At 39.4% G+C, this 23608-nt stretch overlaps 1 protein-coding gene across 1 annotated transcript in view; it reads left to right on the top strand.

Annotated features, from left to right (window-relative positions):
- The window catches only part of THSD7B (thrombospondin type 1 domain containing 7B), a gene marked incomplete at its 5' end in the record, with an annotated part of 630914 nt that overhangs the window by 330653 nt on the left and 276653 nt on the right, over window positions 1-23608 (top strand). The window contains one exon of the mRNA XM_081142191.1: window positions 3062-3165. Coding sequence (XP_080998317.1) covers window positions 3062-3165 — 104 coding nt within the window. The remainder of the gene's footprint in view (window positions 1-3061; window positions 3166-23608) is intronic.

Raw genomic sequence — 23608 nt, 5'->3', positions numbered from 1 at the left:
GACTCATTACATTAGATAAAGTTGAGGGTGCTATTTAGGAAATCTAATTACTATAGGTTTTAGAATTCCTTTATTCCCACTGTTTCTATCTGATGACCAGTCTGGGGAGGGTGCAGATAAACACTGGGAACATGCCCAGACTACTACTTTTTCCTCATTGTGGAAACACTGACAATATCCATCCTTTTGTGCCATATATATAAATATTAAAACTTCTGAGCTTAGCTAAAGATTTCTCAGGGATAGCAGCCAATTGAAAAAACTGGCCAAATCAAATATGATTACACATTTTTTATGAACCCAGGGCTATTATAATCAGAGAAAATCCTAGGAACCATTAGTGGGCTCTGCCTTTCTATTGTCCGCTCTCCTGACTCTCGCTGCACTTCAATTTAGCCACTCATGTTTGAACTGGTTTCCGTCATTGACCTCCTGCCATTCTCCCCAGAAATCAGTCTCACTGGGTATGGATTGGATCAATGCATCATTTCTCCTGATGTGTGTAGTTTAACGTATGTCCCAGTTATCAGCACGATTCTCTGCTCCTCAGTAAAACATCCTTCAATATTGAGTAATATTGTTCCAATTTCGTTTTTGCTTTCTCCCTCAGTGTCATGATAGGGAAGCAAGTTAATGTAGACCTTTATCATTATCTTGTGATTCTTTCTGGGTCCATTAAGGTGACATATTCACACACTTACCAAATTAAAACAGAATCAAAATGCCCGCAGAAATGTTTCTGTGAGTTCAAGCATCCTCCAGCACGTTAGGTTAGTAAGCAAAACGGAAGGGGCGTGGGCAAGTATCTTTCTGTGGAATCGGCAAGGGGTCTGTGGTCGAGCACCCAGGGACTTGGGACTGAAAACTGCCTGCCCTGGCTTGTGCAGTCTCAGACATGCCACTAACCTGAGCTCAGGTTAATCATCCCAACACTGGGAGTTCAACAAGAGAGTCCTGGGGAAAACTTTCCTTCCATTTCATTCTATGCAGAGCGCTAAACTAGATTGAATTCTTGGCCTCATTTTGGTTGAGAAAGCCCATGTAAATGTAAAGAATCTGAATGAATGACATATCATAGTTGAAAAGTCCTACTAAAACCCCTTACTGTTTCAGTGTCTATTCTTTGGACTTAAATTGAATGAGTCTATGCATATACAAAGAAAATTTATTTATTTATTTATTTATTTATTTATTTATTTATTTATTTATTTATTTATTATTTATTTTAATTTTATTTATTTATAGATGTCCCTTTTTACCCCCGTTGATCCCCTCCACCTCTCATCCACCCCACCCCCAGGCCTTCCCCAGACCAGTGTCTGTGTCTATTGGTTATGCTTATAAACATATAAGTTCTTTGATTAATCTCTCCCCTCCTACTCCCCCCTCCCCACCTTCCCTCTGAGATCCCTTAGTCTGTTCCATGCTTCTATGTCTCTGGATCCACTTTGTTCATCAGTTTATTTTGTTTATTCCACATATAAGTGAGATTATGTAGTACTTGTCTTTCTCTGCCTGGCTTATTTCACTGAGCATAATACTCTCCAGTTCCCTCCACGCAGTGCCAAAGGATAAAAGATCCTTCCTTTTTACAGCTGCAAAGTATTCCATGGTATAAATGTGCCACAGCTTTTTAGAACTACTTAAAATCAATAGGTCATTTATTTAAAAGTGACAAGTTATTCTAGTTAGTTGTTTCCTGATTTCTCTCTAATTCTTTCCAGTATGGATGACACTTGAATGAGGTCAATGATATATTTGTATCACTTTTCTATTTCAATGTGCTTTGCTTGATTTTGCAGGATGGTCTCTATCTCTCCCTTAAGACCGACCACCTCTGCCTCACCTGCCTCCAGTTGTCCAAGATACTCACTTAATGTAAAGGGATGAGAGGAGGTTGTGAGTGCCACTATTAATGGCCGGCTATGCTAAGTGAGCTCCAAGCTCTATATGTTCACATAACTAAGAGGGTCCTTTAAAGTGCCTTTTCCTGAGCAAAGGGAGTCTGCTCTATGTTCGTTCTAGCATATATATTTTTTCCTTTGCTAAGACGTCTTTTGTTAGGGTAAAAAACACATAAAATTTACTATCTTAACCATATTTAAGTATACATTACAGTAGTGTTAATTTTATGCACATTGTTGTGTGACAGATTCTAGGACTTTTCCATCTTGCAAAGCTGGGCAATGATATTTTACTCCCTGTTTCTGTTTCAGTCTTTGAAGTGGCATCTCTTATCAGCAGTATTGGCTTATATGAAAAAGCATAAAAATATACTAAGCAAAGAAGCAGAATCCATGGTTTCACTTAAGGTTTGGGTTTTGTGGAACATTCTGAAGAGACAGGTTTAAGAACACAAGTCACAGTCTGTCATGAGGGTCATAAAAATAGAGAGTTTTATTGACCTGAGGAAGGAAAAACAGGGGAAAGCCAGAGGGTGCCCTTAGAGACTACCCCTCAGAAGAATAGAAATCTTGGTGATTCATCAGAGGCGGATCGATTCCTCTTCCTTGCAATGAACTATCCCATGAATAGGTACCTGTGCCTCCCCACCTCCCTCTTACTTCACAACCTATTAAGTTGTTTGAGTTACTTCAAAGTCCTAGGAAACACATTTTAAAGAAATTGAAGCGGAAGATCAAGTGTGAAGGTTTGCACGTGAAACTTTCAGATGTTCAAAACTTGATTCTCTAATGCTCTAATGGGACATAAGGGCTGTCTCTTCTCCCCCTAACAATGTTTATTTCATAAAGAGGTAAGCCCTCTGGATTTGATCTGTGCTTTTAATGCTTTTATTGCCACTTTGCTATGTGAACTAAGGTTTATGTGCAAAATGTCCATATTTTAAAAAATGAAATCACGGCATTGACCACGAATCTGGGGCAGAGTGGACTGTTACCTCAAGTGCATGCCAGGGCTCCATTTCATGACACTGGTTTCAAATCCATCTTATTGAATTACTGTCTTTATGCCTTTGAATTTCCTACTGATCCATTTCAAGTATTTCTTTTGTCTCTTTGTCCTGGTGAAATTTCTAGTTCACTGTTCTTTGTAATCGCAGGTGGAAGCCACAGGAATGGAGCCCCTGTATCTTGGTGCCCGAGGCTGTCAGGCCGGGAATAACAGGCGCCAGGGAAGCCTGCGGAAAAGGGGTGCAAACAAGAGGTAAGGGGACTTTCAAGCAGTTTTGTTCTTAGAATGGAACTTACAGTTATGTTACTCTTTTAAATTGTCGATTATGTCTATATTGGAATACATTGCGGTATTATTAGATTGGCTTATTTGTGTTTGAGTTTAAGTTTGGCATCATTTCACGCTGATATTAGACCATCTTTTAACCTTAAGCAGCTGGTGCATCTAAGGATTAATATAAGCAAATATCTGTTCTCAATCATCAGCATACCCTTATGCTGATCTTCCAAATGCATGTTGGGTATGAGCCAAGGAATGAAGGACATGTAAAGATTAGACCCAATAGTATGCATTGTACTTCTTAGATGCTAATTAAATATTTGTTGAACGAATGAAGGGATAACTGAATTATTGAATAATCTTAATAATCATGATTTAAAGCTTCTTGTTATATAAACATATATATTGTATATGTTTATATATGTGTATATATATTGTATATTACATGTTATATATTATATATTATTATCTGTTATATGTTATATATTATATATATAGAAAGGAGCTATTAAAATTTCTAGAAGACACTGTGACTTGGTGTCTGGATCTGAGTAATAGTGTCTTTTGTCATCAATGTCTAGAAAAGTGGCATGTTGAAATCTCTGAAAAATACTCAAGAGAGTCATCAGACTGCTCACTTTTCTGTTTCACTTACAATCCAGGTGCTAGTAATATGAAGTTTGATAAGAAGTGTTTTAATCTTAAAATCTGACCACTTTGTTTCTCAAGAGACCTGTGGCAAAATCAGACCTGCATTACACTGGTTTCATAATTCTTCTAAAAGGCCTATTTAGAATTAAGCCTCTCTTTCTTTTTCTTAGATTATTGTATTAGTCAGGATCAGTCATCCCAGGTAGCACAGTAAATATCTGTTTGTTGACTCAGAGCCATAAAGAGCCCAACATGTCCAGGTGGCAGTCTTAAATTCCAGCTCAGTGGAATCACTGTCGTGTCTCCCTGTGGAGGCATCCCTCTCTTTGGAATTAAGATCTATAGGCCAGCAGAACATATGATCATGGGGACAGGAAGCAAAAATTTTACTAGTGGGTTACTAGGGGTAAGAGTGAGTTGTGTGTGTTACAACGTACCATTGAGGCAGCTCATCCAACTCCTGGTGACTCTATGTTTCCACAATGTCCTGTCCTCAACAGCCCTGCTCAGCCCCTGTAAATTCATGCTTATGGCTTCTTTTATGGAGTCATTTCATCTCATATTTGGTCTTCCTCTTTTCCTGCTGCCTTCTATTTTCCCAGTATTATTGCCTTTTCCAAAGAACCCTGCATTCTCACAATGTGCCTGGAGTACAACAGCTTTGGTTTTGTCATTTTTTGCCTCCAGTGATGTTTTAGGCTTAATTTTCTCTAGGACCCACTTTTTTAAAATCTTTCTAGTGGTCCAGGGTACCTGTAGAGCACTCTTGCAATACCACATTTCAAATGAATCATTTTTTTCTGTCAGCCTTCTTCACTGTCCAACTTTTGCATCCCTATAAAATAATTTGGAATATAATTACAGATGATTTTTCCTAATTATTACACTGCTGTCCTTTGATAGCTATGGGAGTAACAACACGGTTTGATGCTGAATCAGAGCATATATAGCCTTCTGGAAAACCTTGACCCAGCTCTGCAAGTTATTTCCACCTAGCTGGTGCCTTATCTGAGCCTTAAAAAGACCTTCCCACCATCTATCAAGCCAGCTGCTTCAGGGTAGTGTAGAACATGATAAGACCAGTAAATTCCATGATCATGGGCCCTTTGCCACATTTAAGTTGCTATAAAGTGAGTTGCTTGGTCAGAAGCAATGCTGTGTGGAATTCCGTGACTATGGTTCAGTCATCCTATAAGTCCACAGATGGTAGTTTTGACAGAAGCATTGCATGCAGGGAAGGGAAATCCATATTCAGGATAAGAATCTATTCCAGTAAGAACAAAACCTTCCTCCTTCTATGATGGGAGTGGTCCAATGTGATCAATATTCCACCATGTTAGCTGGCTGATCACTCTGGGAAATGGTGCCATATTGGGAATTCAGTGTTGGTCCCTGCTGCTGAGAAATTGGATGCTCAGTGGTGAACATAGCCAGTTAGGCCTTGGAGAATGGCAGTTCATGTTGCTGACCTCATATATAACCTCCATTCCCACCATTATGGCTACTTTATTCATGAGCCACACCATTGAATGTCTAGAAATTTCATTGAGGAAGAATTTTTTCAAATGTTTTCCACTCACTGATGTGAAAATGTTTTATCAAAATGTCTACGTTAGTTGCTACTCTTTGATTACCAGTTCCAGTCAGCAAATTTTCATTAAATTAATGGACAACTGTGATATCTTATTGAAAGAAAAGACTGATTGATATGACCACAAATTGAATCATGAAATAGGGCTGGAGAGTTGCTGTGTGCCTGATATGGAACAGTGAATGTGTATTGTTGGACTTCCAGCTAAAAGCAAACTGCTCCTAGTGGTCTTTACTACCTTCAAACACAGCAATATTTGGGGCTATGGCTTCAACATGACTTTGGGGACTGACACAATTCAGTTCATAAGTTACACTTTGCAAATGATGCCCCTGTTGGAACAGTTGCAGACTGGCAAGGTTGTTTGACACAGGACTGTAATGAGGCTGTATAAGCAGTGACTTTATAAAGTATAAGGACGGCTTCCTAAAAACAACTTACTTCCATATTTCAGAAAATTGTTGTAATAATATGATCTGTTACAAGACCTTTACCTATTTTCTGCTATAAAATTGTTATAAAATATCTAGGTCAGCAATGTCTACATGAATGGTGTTTTTTAAAAATGGCACCTCTGGCGGTACACAACTTAACTCTATATCGTGACCTGGATTTGACACCGTATTACTGGAGTATCAGAATGGTTGGTCTTCATTAAAAAAACCACTTAGTAAATTCCTCAGAGACATTGCTCCTAAATTATGTAGAATCTTATCTCATAAATGGCAAAGCATTTCATCTGTCTTGGAAGGATTCTACTTTGGATTTCAATTTAAGTGCAATCTGGCTGCAGTCCTTTAGGCAAGTGACCTACTTGAGTTTTCCCCAAAATACACACCAACCTTAGAGAATTCCTAATGTTTAGTTGTGGAGAAATTTACACTTTTTAAGTAGTAGGATGAGTCTTCAATTTTAGGAAAATGGAGCAAAAATATCTCTACTACCATCTTTTCTCCAAAATTACTTCTAAACCAGCAAGTAAAACATGAAACAATAACACAAAGTTCCTCTCCCATGAGATCTCCTTTATAAAACTTCTCCAGAGGAGAAGCACACACAGTAAGCTCACCTTAAGTACATTAGGAGCCATCTGCAACCTCAGTTGGAACATCTGATTTAGAGCGTGAGGGAGATGTGGAAAAGCACTGCACAGAACAGTATTGTACCTAAGTGTTGGCAGGGGTGAAGGTGCGGGGGCTGAAGAGAAGCGATGTGATTTGGCCTGCTCACCTCCGTAAAGGCACCATGTACTGCAAAAGAGGTATGCAAGGTTTTGTGTGTGTGTGCATGCGTGTGTGTGTGTGTGTGTGTGTTGGGAGTGCAAGAAAAAACAGGGGGGCTTTTGAAAATCTGATTAAAGATCAGTTTCTCATCTTGTACCATGCATAGTCAGGTTCCTGCCTCTTTCTGGCCTTGTAGCAGCTCGGAGGTTTATTCTCTGGGGATATGAAAACAGGCAGAGGGGCTGGACTCAAATCAGGAGCACCAAAGGGCAGTCTGAATAGGGAATTAGGAGACACCCAGTGCCCTTGTTCCAGCTGCTTTAACATGCTGGCCTGTTGGCGTTTACACTTCTTAGTCCCGTGGAAGCCCTTCCAACCTGGAAACACTCTAAAATAAATTTCTCTGTCAAGATGTTCTGAATCACAGAGGGAGCGTGAGTTCATATCATAATGTCTTGGAAAGGGCAGCTTGGGGTTTCAGATTCTCACGAGAGATTTTCCCCCCTCACTATTCAGTGTTAAGTTTCAGACATGCAAGTGGCCTTGCCAAGACATTTGCTTGGCAGATGTATCCCTAGTTCACCCTTAAACTGAGGCCCAGCCTTTGGGGCCATCACTTCTAGAATGGGGACTTTTATGAGATTTTCCAGAACAGGCCTTAAAGCCATGGGAGTGGAAACTTTGGTCTCCAAGACTTGATGGAAACCTGCAGGATAGAAGCTGTCCTTGCTTACCTTGCATCCCAAGCTTTTACTTTGTTTTGTGCTTTATGCACTTCTTTCTGTTGGGCCAGCCCAGGTATACATTTAGAGGATATATATTCTATTTATTCTTTTTCTTTTTCATTAGAAAGGTCTTTTATCATTTCTGTGCTCTTATACTGCTCAAAAGAGAAGACATCCTTGTTTTAGCTTATTGTATTTCTACTGCTGACCCGGTTAACTAAATTACAGTAAGAATATATTTATGCTACATACTTCCAATCAAAAAAGAAGGAAAAAAAGAAATAGAAGGACAGCTGAATGTCTGTGCCATTTCCACAGAGATGGGCATTTAAGTACCACTGTCCTAGCTGTCCCATTATTCAGGGGCAGAGGTGTATGTTCTGCCCAGCTTCCTGGCCTTCATCTGAATAAAGAAGGATGGTAGCTCAGCTTTTATGGCAAATGAAAGCATAAGAGACAGAAACTTAAATAGTCTAACATACTTTGATGAAACTGCCCTTAATAGGGTAAAAAATTGATTCTAATAAAAAAATAAGGTGAACATGCTGACGTTCCTAGGAGAGAGTGAATTTGTCTATGGAGTGATACGGTCTGGTTCTTATTTTGCTGTTCACAGTGACCACTTGAAAAGTGGCTTAATGGACTTGCCAGTATTTTTCTTCTGCATATTATATTCTCCTCATTCATTAGCTTGTGAGTATACACTATGATAGCATAGGGACTTGATATCTATAACAATATAGTGGAAACAGAGGAGGTATTATATATCAGAGTTGTCCTGTCTAAGGTATCGTTGACTTTTGTGAAATAACTGCATTCTTTTGTGGTTCATTTTCACTGAACACTGTTTTTGTGGACCAAAGGAGGTGGATCACTTATCTCTGTCAAATCTTTTTTGTTTTTCCTTAAATGGTTTTTGTGACCCTGAAAGGCCACATAATAGTTTTGATGTAATCTGTTCATTTTCTTGGAAGTCAAATAATCTCTTTAAAATGACGATGCTTTTCCAGAAAAAAAGAAAAAAATGGTCAAGGTAATCCACTTTCAAAATGAGTTCTGGTTTACCTTTCTTTTAAAAGAGTGAGGAAGTAAGAAATAGGTAGGCAGGAGTGATGGCAGAGGAGTGGTAGGGTAAGAGGTCCCCGTGGTCTCTCCCCTTGAAGTGTCAACAGTTTGATAATTCAACAAAGGATTCCCTGCTCAATGCACAAACACATCTGAGATTTCTGCTCCTTGAAACATTTAAAGATGGACAACTGGGAGTGAAGCGAGGAGTTGAGAAGGAGAAACACTGAGATGAGCCACAAAGGCAGGAGCTCATGGCAAGGCTGAGCCCGGAGAGGGGAGGAATCGGGTTGTGGCTGGCACTCTCTTCAGCCAGAGGAGCAAAGCGCTTCAGTGGGCATTCCTGCAGGAGTGGGCAGAATGAGCTGTGGCTGAGCCCAGAGGCCTGGGCAAGGACACCCCTCAGAGGTATGGCCATGGTGGCTGGGGGTCCACATTAGAGACAGAGAAACAAAGGCTTGGAGCCTGGCCGCCCCATAACCTCCCAGAGCTCGCCTCCCTTTGCCCTTTGTCGGGTTGCAGAACATATTACCTGCAAACCCAAGAACTGGTACTACAGAATCACTTTTTTTTCCTGAGCAAAGGGTGCACTCTGCAACTGGTCCTGGGGTCAGAAGGGATGCCATGGAATTTCATTAGTCTCCATGACCAGGAACGGGAATAAAGCCAAAGAAGTTGGCTGGGTTCCTCCGGCCCACCACACCCCCATGCACCATTGCTCCACTGAGGGCAGCATCTGGCTTCAGGGGACAGCACTGAGATGTCACGGCCTTGGAGCCCTGTCACTCACCACATTCCCCCTACACAGATCAATGGAACATAACTGAGAGCACAGATATAAAACCACGTATATGGGCAGATAATTTTCGACAAAGGAGCCAGAAACACACTGTGGAATAAAGAAAGCCTCTTCAATAAGTGGTGCTGGGAAAATTGGAATGCCACATATGAAAGAATAAAACTAGACTATAGTTTGTCCTCATGTACAAAAATTAAATCAAAATGGATCAAAGACCAAAATATAAGATTTGAAGCAATAAATTCCATAGATGAAAATATAGGTACTAAACTCATGGACCTTGGTCTTAGAGAGGATTTTATGAATTTGACCCCAAAGGCAAGGGAAGTAAAAGCAAAAATAAATAAATGGCACTACAGTTATATCAAGCTAAAAAGCTTCTGTACAGCAGAAGAAACAGCCAACGAAACAAAAAGGCTAACAACCAATACTTTTTTGTATTAAAGATCGTTCTTGGGGTGATTTCTAACTTCAGTTCTGACTTTGACACTAGAAAAACCAATTGGTGGACATAATGTTTGTTATTAATGTATCTTACTAATTAGCCCCTGAAACAAAAATGATTGATTGTAAATATTTTTAAGAAACTTTAAAAACCTCTCTTCTAAATGTAATTTGTAGAAGTTAAGTTGACAGTTTAGGGAAACGGGAAAATTTCCAGGGCCTACCAAAGAAGGAGGGGTTTATTAAGGGAAATTCCATATGAGGCAAGCCTTGGGCGGCAGCAAGGCTATGTGGATACCTTCCACCGCAAAGGCGGGCACTGAAGGATTATATTTATAGAACAGGGAAGGGTGGGTAGGAGCGCTGGTGCGTGGCCCGCCGCAGATTAGGGGCTGATGCCTTACTGGCTTGCCCTGGGCAGGGCAATGGCCTAGTCGAAGGAGCAGCACTCTTGGGGATGGGGGAGCTGATTAGACTCTCTCTGCAGGGATTCACAGGGAGCAATCTCTGTTCCGGCCCAGGTCTAGCTCACAGCTCCTACAGCAGTCACATCAGGGGAACAGTCTCTCCTCCACACAACTTTTCAAATTAAAATATTCTCAGATTTTAACAGAAGGTGGGTTTTAGAATACCGTAGGCATTGGATTAGAGAGTAAAGTAGGTGACTGGTAGCAAAGATTGCATTTTACTGTAAGAGAATAATGATGCTGGGAGGAGGTGCTTTTCATTCCCTTTGCACATTTTAGTGTAGAACTAGCTTTGTCGCTTTTATGGTGGCTGCAGGTAGAATATGCGCATTTTTAAAAATTTGGAAGTAAATTAAAAATAAATATTAAAGGAGGTGGGTGACCTAAGACATGATGCTTTAGTAGCACAATGTTAACTAAGTGCAGATTTAGAGATGGCACCTTGCACCAGCCTCTCCATTTTTTACATAATAAGCTATAAAGCAAAACGCAAAGTAACTCTTCAGTCCACCTCCCCCAGCTGATATTTCCCTGATGAAATCGTGTTGGGGATGAGAATGGGTAAGGGGTAATGCTTTTTTCATTTGAGGAAGGCAGCTATTTGCTAAACTAGGAGCAATAAATTTCTCTTCTGACTTCCTGGCTCTTAGTTACAGAACTATCTTTCCTTCAGGAATATTAATAAGAACTTCAAAGTCTACTGCAAACCATATAAATGTAATAGGATTATATTTCTCTTGTCCAGGATCAGAATTTAGTCTTCTCAAATAATGTGAATCTCTTGGCTTCCCTTAGCTGTGAGGTTACTAAGGTCAAGGTATCCATTTCTGTGTAGCCCAGGAGCCATTTTAGGATTATAGCAGAAGGAGGTAATGTTTTTACATTTTTATTTGCATTGTTAAAGAGAACAGAAACTCCAACACTCTTTTTAATAGCAGCAAGAGGAGGAGGAGACCCCACTTGCTTTAGAAGCTCTAAAAACTCTAACTCATCTTCAGTGCTATTCAGAATTCAAATAGACGCAAAAGTTGCAAAATACGTATTATCTTAGGCCAACCACATTATGAAGGATTCACATAGTGTGATGAAATACAGTGTTTTAACCCAGATGCATGAGGAATGACAATTATAAACCCATTAGAGGCAATTAAGCTCAATATATATGTAGAATAATCAGCCTCATAGGAAATTCTTGAAAGTAGGAACTACAAGTAGGAGGTTTTGTAAATTATACCACCAAGGGTTTGAAAGTCTGTACCAGACTTCAGGAATTAATTAGAAGAAATACACATAAAAAGCATTTAAAAAAATCGGTTGGATTAATAGCCAAATTTACATATAAGGAAAGGACAGGAATGAATTAGAAGAATTTAATAGTTTTAGACCAGTGAGAATGGACAATACTGATGCAAAAAATAACATAAATAATTGATATAAATAACTGACAAAAACAGAAAGAGATATGCAGAGTATTTGAGAATAATCATATCTATAAAATATATTTTGGAATCACTTTAAAGGTTGTATATGATGTCAGTTCTTCCTAGGAGAAAGCACAGAGAGAAGAGAGGCCTAAGACCTAGAGGCAGTCTGGTGAGATGAAAAGAAATGTCCTTCTCTCTGGAACTTCAGGGCCCTTGGCTCAGATCATGGTTTTGCCACTCACTACTTTTTATGAGTGTGGTGATCAAACTACTTCGCCTCTCTGTGCCTCAATTTTTTCAATTACAATTGGGATAATAATTCTAATTTCTTGCTGCTTTTACCAGTGTTTATAGTTGCTCAGGAAATACTAATCTTTCCTTTTCCACAGCTCGGACGCCAAGATTATGTATTTAGAACCCAGGGAGAATGTCATGTCACAGAGCATGCTTTTTAAGTAATTGAGTGGAGAGATTCATTGGTTACATGAAAAAAAGGACTCTGTCACCAAGTTAAATTCCTCTTGGAGATTTTCAGTGAAGAATTAGCATATTGAAGTCCCTTACAAGTGCTGCAGTAAAAAAATCTATCAAACTTTTTTTTTCATCAGAAAGTTTTCCCAAACCATTTTGCCCACAGAGCCCATTTTTTATGAAATACCAACATATTTTTGTCATTAGGAAATATGAGCACAATATCATAAAATCACAGAGAAGAAATTTTCAAGATGTATGTAGTGTTGCCAATGTTTTAGAAATAAGTGTGTAAATAAAGATGGAAGAAAGGATTTGACAATTAAATGGACATAGCTGAATATTCAGCTTAGTCTTAGCAAAGTAATTGTAGGTTAAAAAAATAATTATAGTTTTGAGATCACGGATTAAGTGGAAAAAGATATTGGGTAGGCGACTCTACAGAATATTTGTCAAAGAAGGAAATAAATAGCATTATAGCTCAGAGTTCAAAGTGTGAAAATAGGACCCTACTATACAGATATGAAGAAAAAATAAAAATAAGTATGGGGGAATATATTGAAGCTTTGAGAGGGGAAAAAAGAAACTAATGTGAGCATGGTTCTGGAGATGAGGGAATGCAACTGAATGTGGAGGTAATCTGGGGATTTGGAAAGAAGATAGTCTGTTTTCCTTTTTTTCTAGACTCTAGAGGAAATGATCAGAACACAGAGATGTCGGGCCAGTGAGGAAGAAACATGGCTCAGTGTCCATAGAAAGCCCTTTCCCAAGACTCACCCATGATCTTCTCATTGCAAATCCAGTTATCTTTTTTTAATACCACAAGGCCTCCCTTTCTTTCTGAGACACATCACCACTATTCCCATGTCCAGTTTCCCCCGGAGCTTCTTTCTCTCTCTTGAATACTTATGTCTCAGTCTCTGAGCCTGACTTCTCTTCCCCCATCCAAACCTTACATGACACCATTCTTCATGGTTCTCCTCTTTGCTTTTATCATCTCCATCTATAATGTCTACCCACACAACTCCAACTCTTTCCAGGATTTAAGCTCCAGAGATAATGACCGGGTCTTCATTTCAAGGGAAATATCTCTCCTAACTGACAATTAGAATTTTCACTTGCTGAACATTAATCATCCTGCAGACAATATTCTGATAGTTCAAATTTATCGTTTCCAGAAATGAACTTATTTTCTCTCTCCAGCAGCTGAATTTTTCATCCTGAGTTTTCAGCCTGGAATAGTTGCATCTCCACCCATCTGTTCATAGAGATAGTCAGCCACCCAGTCCTGTGAGTTCCAACTTCATGAAGCCTCTACTGTGTCTGTCTCCCTTTTCCAGACCACTGTTACTGTAGTCCTGGGTTTTTTAACAACCTTCCTTCTGTTCTTATCACAGGCACATTTCTTAGAAACCCATCCTTAAGTTCTGGGGCCTGAGCCATCTATAGAGAGTTACTCATCTGATTTTAACACTCACCTACTGGAGAACTTTCAGTGACTTTTCCCATTCAAAGCCATTGCCTTAAAAATCCCCCTAAGCCCCTATCCCGTGTCACTTCTCCCACTTCTGTCTCCCCGGCCTGCGCCTACTAGCCCTTGCCCAGGCGCCACCTGTAATGCACAGAGCTCTCACCAACCTAACGCTCCTCCTTCAGCCTGGGCACCTCCTTCTGGTCTGTCCGCTTACCGCTGTCACCCTGCCCCTCCGGCGCCTCCCAGATCCCGCCGGCTTCTCCAGCGTCGCCGCTCTTCCAGCCGCGACGAAGCGCTCTCAGCATGCCCGCCGCGCTTACTCATGCTTCGTTTTGTAATTACATTATATCTTGAATTCCCCCCTTATAATATTTTTAGCTCTCAAAATGCAGAGAATGCACCTTTCCCATCTCTATATCACCAGAGCCCCAAATTATAAACATAATTGTTGCTCAATAAATATTTACTCAATAATTATTACGCTGTGTAGCAGAATAGAAATTTCAGGACTTTGTGGCCAAAATATGATGAATAGAAGTATCTATAATGTGTATGTAATTTTATTCTGTGAAGACAGAATCAGGAATTGTAACACATTAAAATTATTATTATAAAATACTTTATGTTTAAGTCCAGTAAGGGAAAATGGAACTCCGCCTATGGGAGTTTAATCTCCTAGAGAGCAGTCCTTATCAGCTTTCTAGTGTGTGTATTTTACTAAATTGCTTCAGAAGTGTGTGTCCAGTGTAAGACAATGAGGTGGTGATAAAATGCCATACAGCCTGAATCCCTGATGTCAAGATTGGGAATTGAACTTCTGTAATTATCAGATGGCTCCTTATCAATTTATGTGAAAGGGGGAGGGCTTTTGTCCCTTAGCTGCAGCAGGGGCACAGGCGCTGCTGCGCTGTCTCTGGAGCAGGGGTTTTCCACCAGGGGCGAATTTGCTCCCCGGAGCACACTCGGCCGCATCTGGAGACGTTGCTGGGAGCGGAAGTCACAGCTGCTATGCTTCTGACCCATCAGTAGCACCAAGGTCAAGAAATCCTACTTCTAGAATTGGAAGTGTAGTGTTAGCTTTACTTTTTCATGATTAAACACATCTTATTGAAAAATGCCTTTTTATTTAAAGGACTAATCAGAATGATTCCCACATAAATAATATTTCTTACAGTTTGTGCTTATTGTAATATAAACTGATTAGTTAACTGCGTGTATAGCTGTAAATTAATTACAAATGCACTGTAAGCTGTAGTTGTGCTGAAGGCTTTTTTACAGAATTGCTTTCAACATATGGTTCCAGAGCACTTCAGAATTTATAATTGGATGGATGATGGTAATATGACAGATGCAAAACGTTAATCTCATAATTTAATTCTGAAACACTCAGGCTGACTAAAAATTTGAGTATCTTGCCACCTTATCAGCAACTTCCCTTAAAAGTCTGGGTTTTGAAGTGAATGGTACAGTGGTGCCTCGGTTTTCAAATGTGCTTCATTCTAGAAGCCTGTTCGAGTTCAGAAACGTTTGAAAACCGAGGGCTCCACAGCCCACAGCTGGGCCTCAGGGCCTTGCCCTCAGCGGGAGCCGCGGGGCCTGTTCCACTTCCAAGGCTATTTGAAAACCGAAGCATTTACCCCCGGTTTACCGTGTTCATAACCCGAAATGTTCGTCAGCGGAGACGTTCAAAAACCGAGGTCCCACTGTATAATTATACTTTAGATAAAAAGTCATTTATTCTGTGTTTATATTTCAGAATCTGCTAAGTTTAATCTGTAGTGGAATTATTGTAATGATCTAATCTACTGTTAGCACAATTTGCATTTATTAAGTACTTCTTCTTAAATTGCCAGAAAAATAACCTTGTCTCCAACACTCTTTTTATCCACTAATATCGTTTCCATATTAGGTTATTTATTCCCTCATGCTAACTGCCAGTATTGGTTAGACATAAAAACCTCACCTTTTCCTCACTCCCAGCAGTAATTACATCGTTTTAGCTAATTCTAAATGCTCTAGTTCACGACTTCGTCATGACCTCAGTCTGCATTGGCCTTTTCTACACTGAGGATGACTTGCTCTGCATTTATTTTATCTCTTAGGTTAAATTTGTACATTAACACTTTCTATCTCCAGCAGCGAGTGAGTTTTCTTCTTTCTTAGTGAAACTGTGGCTCAGATTGCATGTCCTCTCCGTGCCAAGGTAGAGGTGATACAATTTCCCAGCCAGTCATCGTAGTTTTGAATATTAAGTTGAGTGAACCAATGGTGTTGCTTTCAATAGAATCTTCTTGCTATTAAGACTTAGGAGCTGCCCTAGTTTTTAATCTGAGATGTGGAATTGATGTTTTTCTATTCTCTTAAATACCCCTTACCCTCCTCTCCCTTTCTCTCCTCACGTTAATCAGAATCAATCCTCTTGATTGCAATTTTAAATCCCTAACTGATATGTACATCAATATTCCCAACTTGTTATTCCTATATTTCATATTTTTAAAATGGCATAACTGTGAGATTATCCTGGAATCTTCCCACTTCCTTATTAATCATATCTTATTAAGCATAAGATCCTCCACATTCTTTCCCAAAGCTGCTCTCTTCTCTCTTCTTACTACTGCCAGTGAGCTCAAGTCCTCATCATCTCTGGGCTATAATATATTAGTCTCCAAATGTATGCCTGGTATTTCTAAATGATTATTCTAGAATTAATACCTCATATAGCACTACCTATTTAACATTTTTAATACCTCCCTTTCTGCATCTAAAACCTGAAATGCAGGGCTATTCATGGTCTGGCCCCTACTTGCATTTCTCACCTCACCCGGCCCTATCCCTCCAGTACCCAATTCAGCGTGCACTTTACTTTTCCCAGATGGGCTGTCCTCTCTCTTTGCCAAGACTCTTTACTGTGCTTTCTGAACAGGAGATTCTCTTCTCCAATAAAACTCTTCTTTCAGGCTTTTGTAGTGCTAGGTATAATTATTGGTTTACTTAATCTCTCTTTAATTGGTGAGCTGAAATTGTGTTTCATGCAATTCCGTAAACCCTATGTATACTGTTTAGCTCATTCTAGGCATCCAGTAAATATCTAAGAAAATCAATGATGTTGCTAATCTTCTCATAAAATTCTAACTAATGCTGACTTTTTTACTTTTTATCATTGAGTTTCAAATATAGAACTCACACATATACATATATCTATATTAAATAGTTACTAACATATTATTTTCATGTTAACTTTATTCCCCCCATCACTGTTATTTGCTCACACATCTCAGATTTCATTTGTTAGGTGTGAGCTTGTAATTAGCTCCATTTTCTTCACATTTTCTCACTGGAGTCACTAGAAATACAGCAGTGACTGTTTCACTCAAAACACTAGCACAACCAGCAGTAGCATAGCAACACATTTCAAAGAAATAGCTTAAATAAACAACACACTTGTCAATTGAATAAATATTTATCTTTCTATTTTATCTAGTTTATAGTACTATATTAGAATGGCAGATACTAAGTCTTTTTCTCTAGAATATATTTAATACACAATTATCTATTTTCTCTGTATCTGTTGCCTTTATAAGATTTCCTTGGCAATTTTGAGCTTTTTTACATATCACATCCCTGACCCTCAAACAGTACCAAAAAATGCCAAATGGACAGTGAAAAACATATCAGTATTAAATATAGCATCTACTGAAATAAGAAAGTATTTTTTGTTAGTGGAATTTCCTGGCTTATATGTTCATGGTGACTAATTTGCTTGCTTCCATTAATATCAGAAGTGCCCAAATAGTTTATCTTCTGTTTGCCAACCTAGATTAGGTTTCTTAAATGTGTCCTGCATGACCTACCTTCCTTCCTTCCTTCCTTCCTTCCTTCCTTCCTTCCTTCCTTCCTTCCTTCCTTCCTTCCTTCCTCCCCTCCCCTCCCCTCCCCTCCCCTCCCCTCCCCTCCCCTCCCCTCCCCTCCCCTCCCCTCCCCTCCCCTCCCCTCCCCTCCCCTCCCCTCCCCTCCCCTCCCCTCCCCTCCCCTCCCCTCCCCTCCCCTCCCCTTCCCTTCCCTTCCCTTCCCTTCCCTTCCCTTCCCTTCTTCCCTCCCTCCCTCCTTCATCTTTATTGATTTCAGAGAGAGCAAAGGAGAGGGAGAGAGAGAGATAGAAACATCATGATGAAAGAGTCATTGATCGGCTGCCTCCTGCACGCCCCCCACTGGGGATGGAGCCCGCAACCCGGGCCTGTGCCCTGACCGGGAATTGAACTGCGATCTCCTGGATCCTAGGTCAGTGCTCAACCCCTGAGCCACGCCTGCTGGGCTGACCTGGCTGCTTTCACTCACCAAGGATTGGCTCTTCCTTTGAATTTTTTAAATGGTACAGCTTATATGGTTATCAATAAGACTCAGTACAGCATGCTACCCCAGATATCAAAAGTCAAATACCATTATCCTTTTGTTATAAGTGAGTCAAGATTATTTGGGAGAAAACAAAATCCATTTTGCTTAAACTTGACTTTTTTCCCACATATTTTATATCAAAAATTTCTTTTGAACATCCTCTATTGGACCATAAGCTCCTAGACAATGAAGAAAATGCATTCTATGTTGTTTGCAAACTTATTAAGTCATTTATGCTATATTTAACTAGCATTTTTGCTAGTGTTCTTCAGCTTGACTCATTACAATTAATGGGTATCTTTCTTTCATTTTCTTTTAAAATATCATTTGGTATTACTGTCTTGGTCACAGTGACTCTATGCTACCCAACTAACATATACCTTTCTACAATACAAATATCCCGCAATGTGAGGGGCTAACCTGTGAGTTAGTAAGACTCCATGGAGCTATTGAAGGTAGGTAATTATGCAGTAGATGACATCCATTCTCTTTTCCAGATTCTGCAATTGAAAGTAATGTGGCTACCATAGACTCTAAACTTATGAGGCCAGATAGGATTTTAAATCATTTTGTGCAATTTATATTTAGTAATGATTGATTAACACCAACACTGCATTTGAATTCTAAATGACAAGTTTTGACTGTGCACAGATAGGGTCATATAAACTAAAGGTATTATAAAGAACCTCCCTAAATCTCTTACTATCATCCTAGGAGGCCATAAATGCACAGTGGCAGGTGCAGAATATGGTGCAGTCAGCTGCAGAGTAAGGCTTCTACCGCCTGGTGTTGGGTGCTGCATGGTCAGGGTTCTTCAGGGGGTGGAAATCATGCATATATGTAATATATTACATGTGACATATAACATATAATACATATAAAGAGAATTGTAATGAAGAATTAGCACAGGTGACTATGGAAGTTGACAAGTACCAAGATTCGCAGCCAGGAAACTAGAGACTCAGGAGAGCTGATGGTTTAAATTCCAATCTGAATGTCGGCTGGCTTGAGATCCAGGAAAAGCCAGAAAGAAAAAAAATGTCCTAGTTAAAACAGACGTGCAGGAGAAGTTCCTACTTATCCAGTCTTTAGTTTTTAGGCTTTTATTCTTTTAATAATTGGAGGAGGCTCACCCACACTGAAAGGGCGATCTGCTTTACTCAGTGTATCAATACAAATGTTAATCTCACCCTGAAACACCAACACATAGGCACTCAAAATAATGTTTACCAAATATTTGAGCAGCACGTGGCCCAGTCAAGCTGACACACAAAATTAACTGTTCTAAGTAGCATTAGTCCCCGGGCAAGCTCCAGCAACTAGGAATTCGTGGATGCTGTTCCTTGCTCACTGCTTGGGCCATTCTGAGACACCCAGCTGCTCCTCAACTTAAAAACCCATCTTCTCCAAATTGGCTTCCCCCTAATTGGCATAACAGACCCAAATATTTGGTCCACGTTTACTGTTTTGCCGTTACTCTTTTCTGTCCAGTGAATTGTTTTATTATTCTTCTTTTAATGCGTGGATTTGTGCATTCTTGTTTTCTTTTCCAAAAAAAAATTATAGATATGAAGGTCAGAGGGGATGGCACAAAATATCTTGTGGGATTACACCACTGTCCTATCACCCTTTCCCCAGCCTTTTATACACACTTATAAGTAAGCACACTGAGTTCAGCTTGGTCAGATTTGAGAAATTTTTTTAAAGTCACAAATTTCAAATAAGAAACACTCAGATATCTAAAAGGAAATAAATTGGTCACCAAAAGCTAATTCCATAAACATGGCAATTTTAATATTTAAAGCCAAGTTCCATCCTGACAGCACATGCCCTTGAAGTTGGTATCATACATCATTTTCTCCTTTCACTCTCTTGGACTTAACCCAAAATGCCCAACAATATTCTACAGAAATTTGTTTAAAGTAATCTGCTGTAGTCCTTTTTAAACGTGTATAAATATATGATGAACTATAAGAGCTACTTATTTTATTTTGCACTATCGAAAGGTTGCTTTTAGATTTTTTAGATTCAAGAAATCTCAGAGGGCAAGGTTATAAAATAACAACATTTTAGTGCAACTATCCACTACTTTATTAAGATACAGAAAGATTTGGGGCAACGTCTTTCAATGAAAAACAGCACTATACTCTTATCACACTTTTAAAAATATTTAAACATGATTTTAACTGACTATTAAACTTAAACATTATATCTATATTTAACTTTGAATAGTTGCTATTGTATCATAGGTTTTTCTTTATTCAGTATGGGAAATTGATTTGGCACAAGTGAATGATAGATATGATTTTTAAATTTTCTCTTTCTATAGATTTGTTCTATTTTTGAGAAATTTTTTTAAACTATAAACATATATGCAATCTTTTACATCTGTTCTCTCAATTGGGCAATAAAATATTGAACAATATTTTTACAGGAACATTGCTGTGTCTCTCTGTTATGTGCCTGATGAAAAATATTTTATCAACTTTATTGAATGAATAGCAGTAGATACAAGTTTATTATGATTTCTCAAATTCTGTTTCATAGATGGAATTGTTCCTCTACATTTTATGTGCTAAGAGAAATCAAATGGGAATCTCATTATACTTCGCATTTATAAATTTAATGCTATTTTAATTGCTTCCTATGCCTACTAACTCCTGTCCTCTGCACGTTTCTAAACCAAAGAAAGGCAAATAAGTTAACTTATTCCAACTAAAATATCCATACTGAGTATACCAATATCATTTAATCAGCCATTTTGTAATGTACAAATTGTTATTTAATTGTAGAAGCTTTCCTTCCTTCCTTCCTTCCTTCCTTCCTTCCTTCCTTCCTTCCTTCCTTCCTTCCTTCCTTCCTTCCTTCCTCCCTCCCTCCCTCCCTCCCTCCCTCCCTCCCTCCCTCCCTCCCTTCCTTCCTTCCTTCCTTCCTTCCTTCTTCCTTCCTTCCTTCCTTCCAATGATAATTGTGTGGTATGCCATCTCTGTTTACCTTCCTTCTTAGGGACGCAACTTGATCCAGTGATTATAGGATAAGATTTTTTTTTTTAATCCAACAATTTTTCATTAGGACATTTCCACATGGAAAATTAAACTTTCAAAATTTATTAATCATTCTATGCAAAATAGAGGGAATCCGTTGTCCCCAACGTGTAATTTGTAGTGTCCAAAAACCTAGAGATGGGGAATTGATCACAATTCCTGAGAGGTTAGCAGTGCTATATAAAGAAGGCACATGCTGGAAAAAGGAAAAGTGAAATCAGCCATGAAAAAACATTCATGCTTGTGATGATGGGTTGATTTGACATTGAATATGGGACAAGTAAGAGACAGTGGAAGAAATGTGTATGGGAAGAAAAATGGAAAGAGCTCTTGCAGTAACTGAGGACAGCGGGGAACAAGACAGGCCGGTGAGGACAGAGACAGCAGGGGACGCGGGGAAAATATTCAAGCCTTAAAGCCACCTTGGTGGGGTGTGGAGAGTGAAGTATATGTGGCCGTGCTGGGTATGAGATTCTATATTGCAATTCTCACCACTGACAGAAGGGATTAAAGTCTTTTTATAATTGGAATTTATACCCTTTCTTATATTTCATACAGCAACATAAAAACCTCCCTCCCACTGGCTCTAAAGAAATGATTGCTCCGAGCACTGCAACACAGCTGGCCCGTTAATGTGCGATGTGGGCATTAACCCATCTGCCCCCAGCTTCCCTTTGAATTGCTGCTCTTGGTTTTTCATCCTGGCTCCCAGGTGATTGACTCTGGACCCAAGGTTTTAATATATAGTTAGGGCTCTTTCAGGCATGATTGTTGGTTGAGCCAGTCACTTATTTACTTATTAATTGATTAAACAAATATGACATGAGCGCTAACTATATCATAAGTAGCAGTTCTAGATACTATATTATATTGATAAACAAAATAAAAACTTCCTTACCTCCTGGTATTTGTATTGTATAGTAAAGAGAAATGGATGATCAACATAGTGAAGTGTTGGAGAAATAGGAATCAGGAAAGAAGGGTAGGGATTGCAGGAGTTAGGTGAAGAAGATGATTTACTTTTAAATATGAGGATCAGGGAAGCTCTTGCTAAGAAAGTGGCATTCGAGCCAAGATTTGGAGGTGCGGGTGGTGAGTGAATGATGCTTATATCTGGGAAATGCAAAAGCCCCGAGATAATAAAGACTCTCTTGCATTCAAGGAACAGGAAAAGGCAGTGAAGCTTAAAGAGAAGACCCAGGGCGATAAAAGGGAGAAAGGTCAGCAAGGTGGAGAAGAGACTTTTAAGGACTTCTGGTTTTTATTCTGAGTGAAATGGGAATCCGTGGAAGGCTTTATGCAGAAAACTGCTTTGATCTGACTTACATGTCTGTTGAGTCTGGAGTAGACTGACTGTAAGTGGAAAAAATCCAAGCAAGTGTCCAATTAGAAGGCTGCTAGAACCATCCAGGGGAGTGACAATGGTGATTTCAACCAAGATGCTACATTTAGAGGTAGAAAATGGTCAGATTTCAAATAGGTTTTGAGAGCAGGGTTATTGGGATTTGTATATCCCAGGATGACCGGAGATACAACTTTGTGAGTCTTGAGCACATAGGTGATACTTAAAGCATGAGACTGGAAGAGATCACCAAGGGGTTCCATGTAGCTAAGGAAGCGTCCAAGGGCTAAGCTAAGGCTAAGAGACTGGGGACATGAGGAGAACCAGCGAAGCAGACAGGAAAAGAGACCAGCTGTAGGAGGAAAACCAGAGGAGTGTGTGGAGCCTTGGACACCAAGAAAAGGAAATATTTCAAGGAAGAGGAGGGATGGAGTGTGCTAAATGTTGCTGAAAGCACAAGTAAGATGGCCTGGAGATTGGTCCATAAGAGGTAGCAACTTGGAAGTCTTGTTGGTCTTGACAAGAGCGCTTACATGAGGTGGTGAGGGAGGATTGCAAGAGCATGAATGCAGTGGGTTCAAGAGAGAACCGAGACAGTGACTGGGGGGAAAATCAAATAAAACACCTGTAACAACTTTTGACATGAAGAGAATAAAGAAATGGGGTATTAGAGGGCAAGTGATTTTTGGTTTGTTTAGATATTTTGTTTGCTTCTAGTACTTGAAAAATAATAGCTGAAGGGAATGAGTCGGTGGAAAGAGAAACTCATGATGGAGAAAGAAAATTGCTGGAAGGACCTTCTTGAAGGCTAAATGGGATGAGTTTTATGTTTTTAACCTTTTATGAATTAAAAAATGAAGTATGGCCGTTAAAAAAAGAGAGATAGAAGGAAAAAACAGTACAGTATAAATCCATCCGTTAACCATTCATTTATCCAACCACAGTCACACTTCCAAATGAGCCTGAAAGTAACTGGGTACGCATCTTTCTAGAAAAGATGTGCAGGTATCTACACTGTCACTCAGGGAGGCACTCTTAAAATGCAGATTCATACTATGCTATAACCACTACAATTTTAAAAAATATTAGTACAGATGTATTTCCAAATAATATTTATTTTTCTTTTTATTCTTTTGTTGATCTGCACCTAGGATATTTTTTCCATTGATTTTCTGAGAGAGTGGAAGGGAGGAGAAAGGGGAGAGAGAGATAGAGAGAGAAACATCAATGTGAGAGAGACACATCGATTGGTTGCCTACTTCACCAGCCCCAGCCAGGGCCAGGGATCTAACCTCAAACCCAGG

Source organism: Miniopterus schreibersii, assembly GCF_964146895.1.
Source record: "Miniopterus schreibersii genome assembly, chromosome: 7".
Classification (NCBI taxonomy): domain Eukaryota; kingdom Metazoa; phylum Chordata; class Mammalia; order Chiroptera; family Miniopteridae; genus Miniopterus; species Miniopterus schreibersii.
Note: the sequence above shows the minus strand (reverse complement) of the source record. Positions and strands in the feature narration are given on the sequence as shown.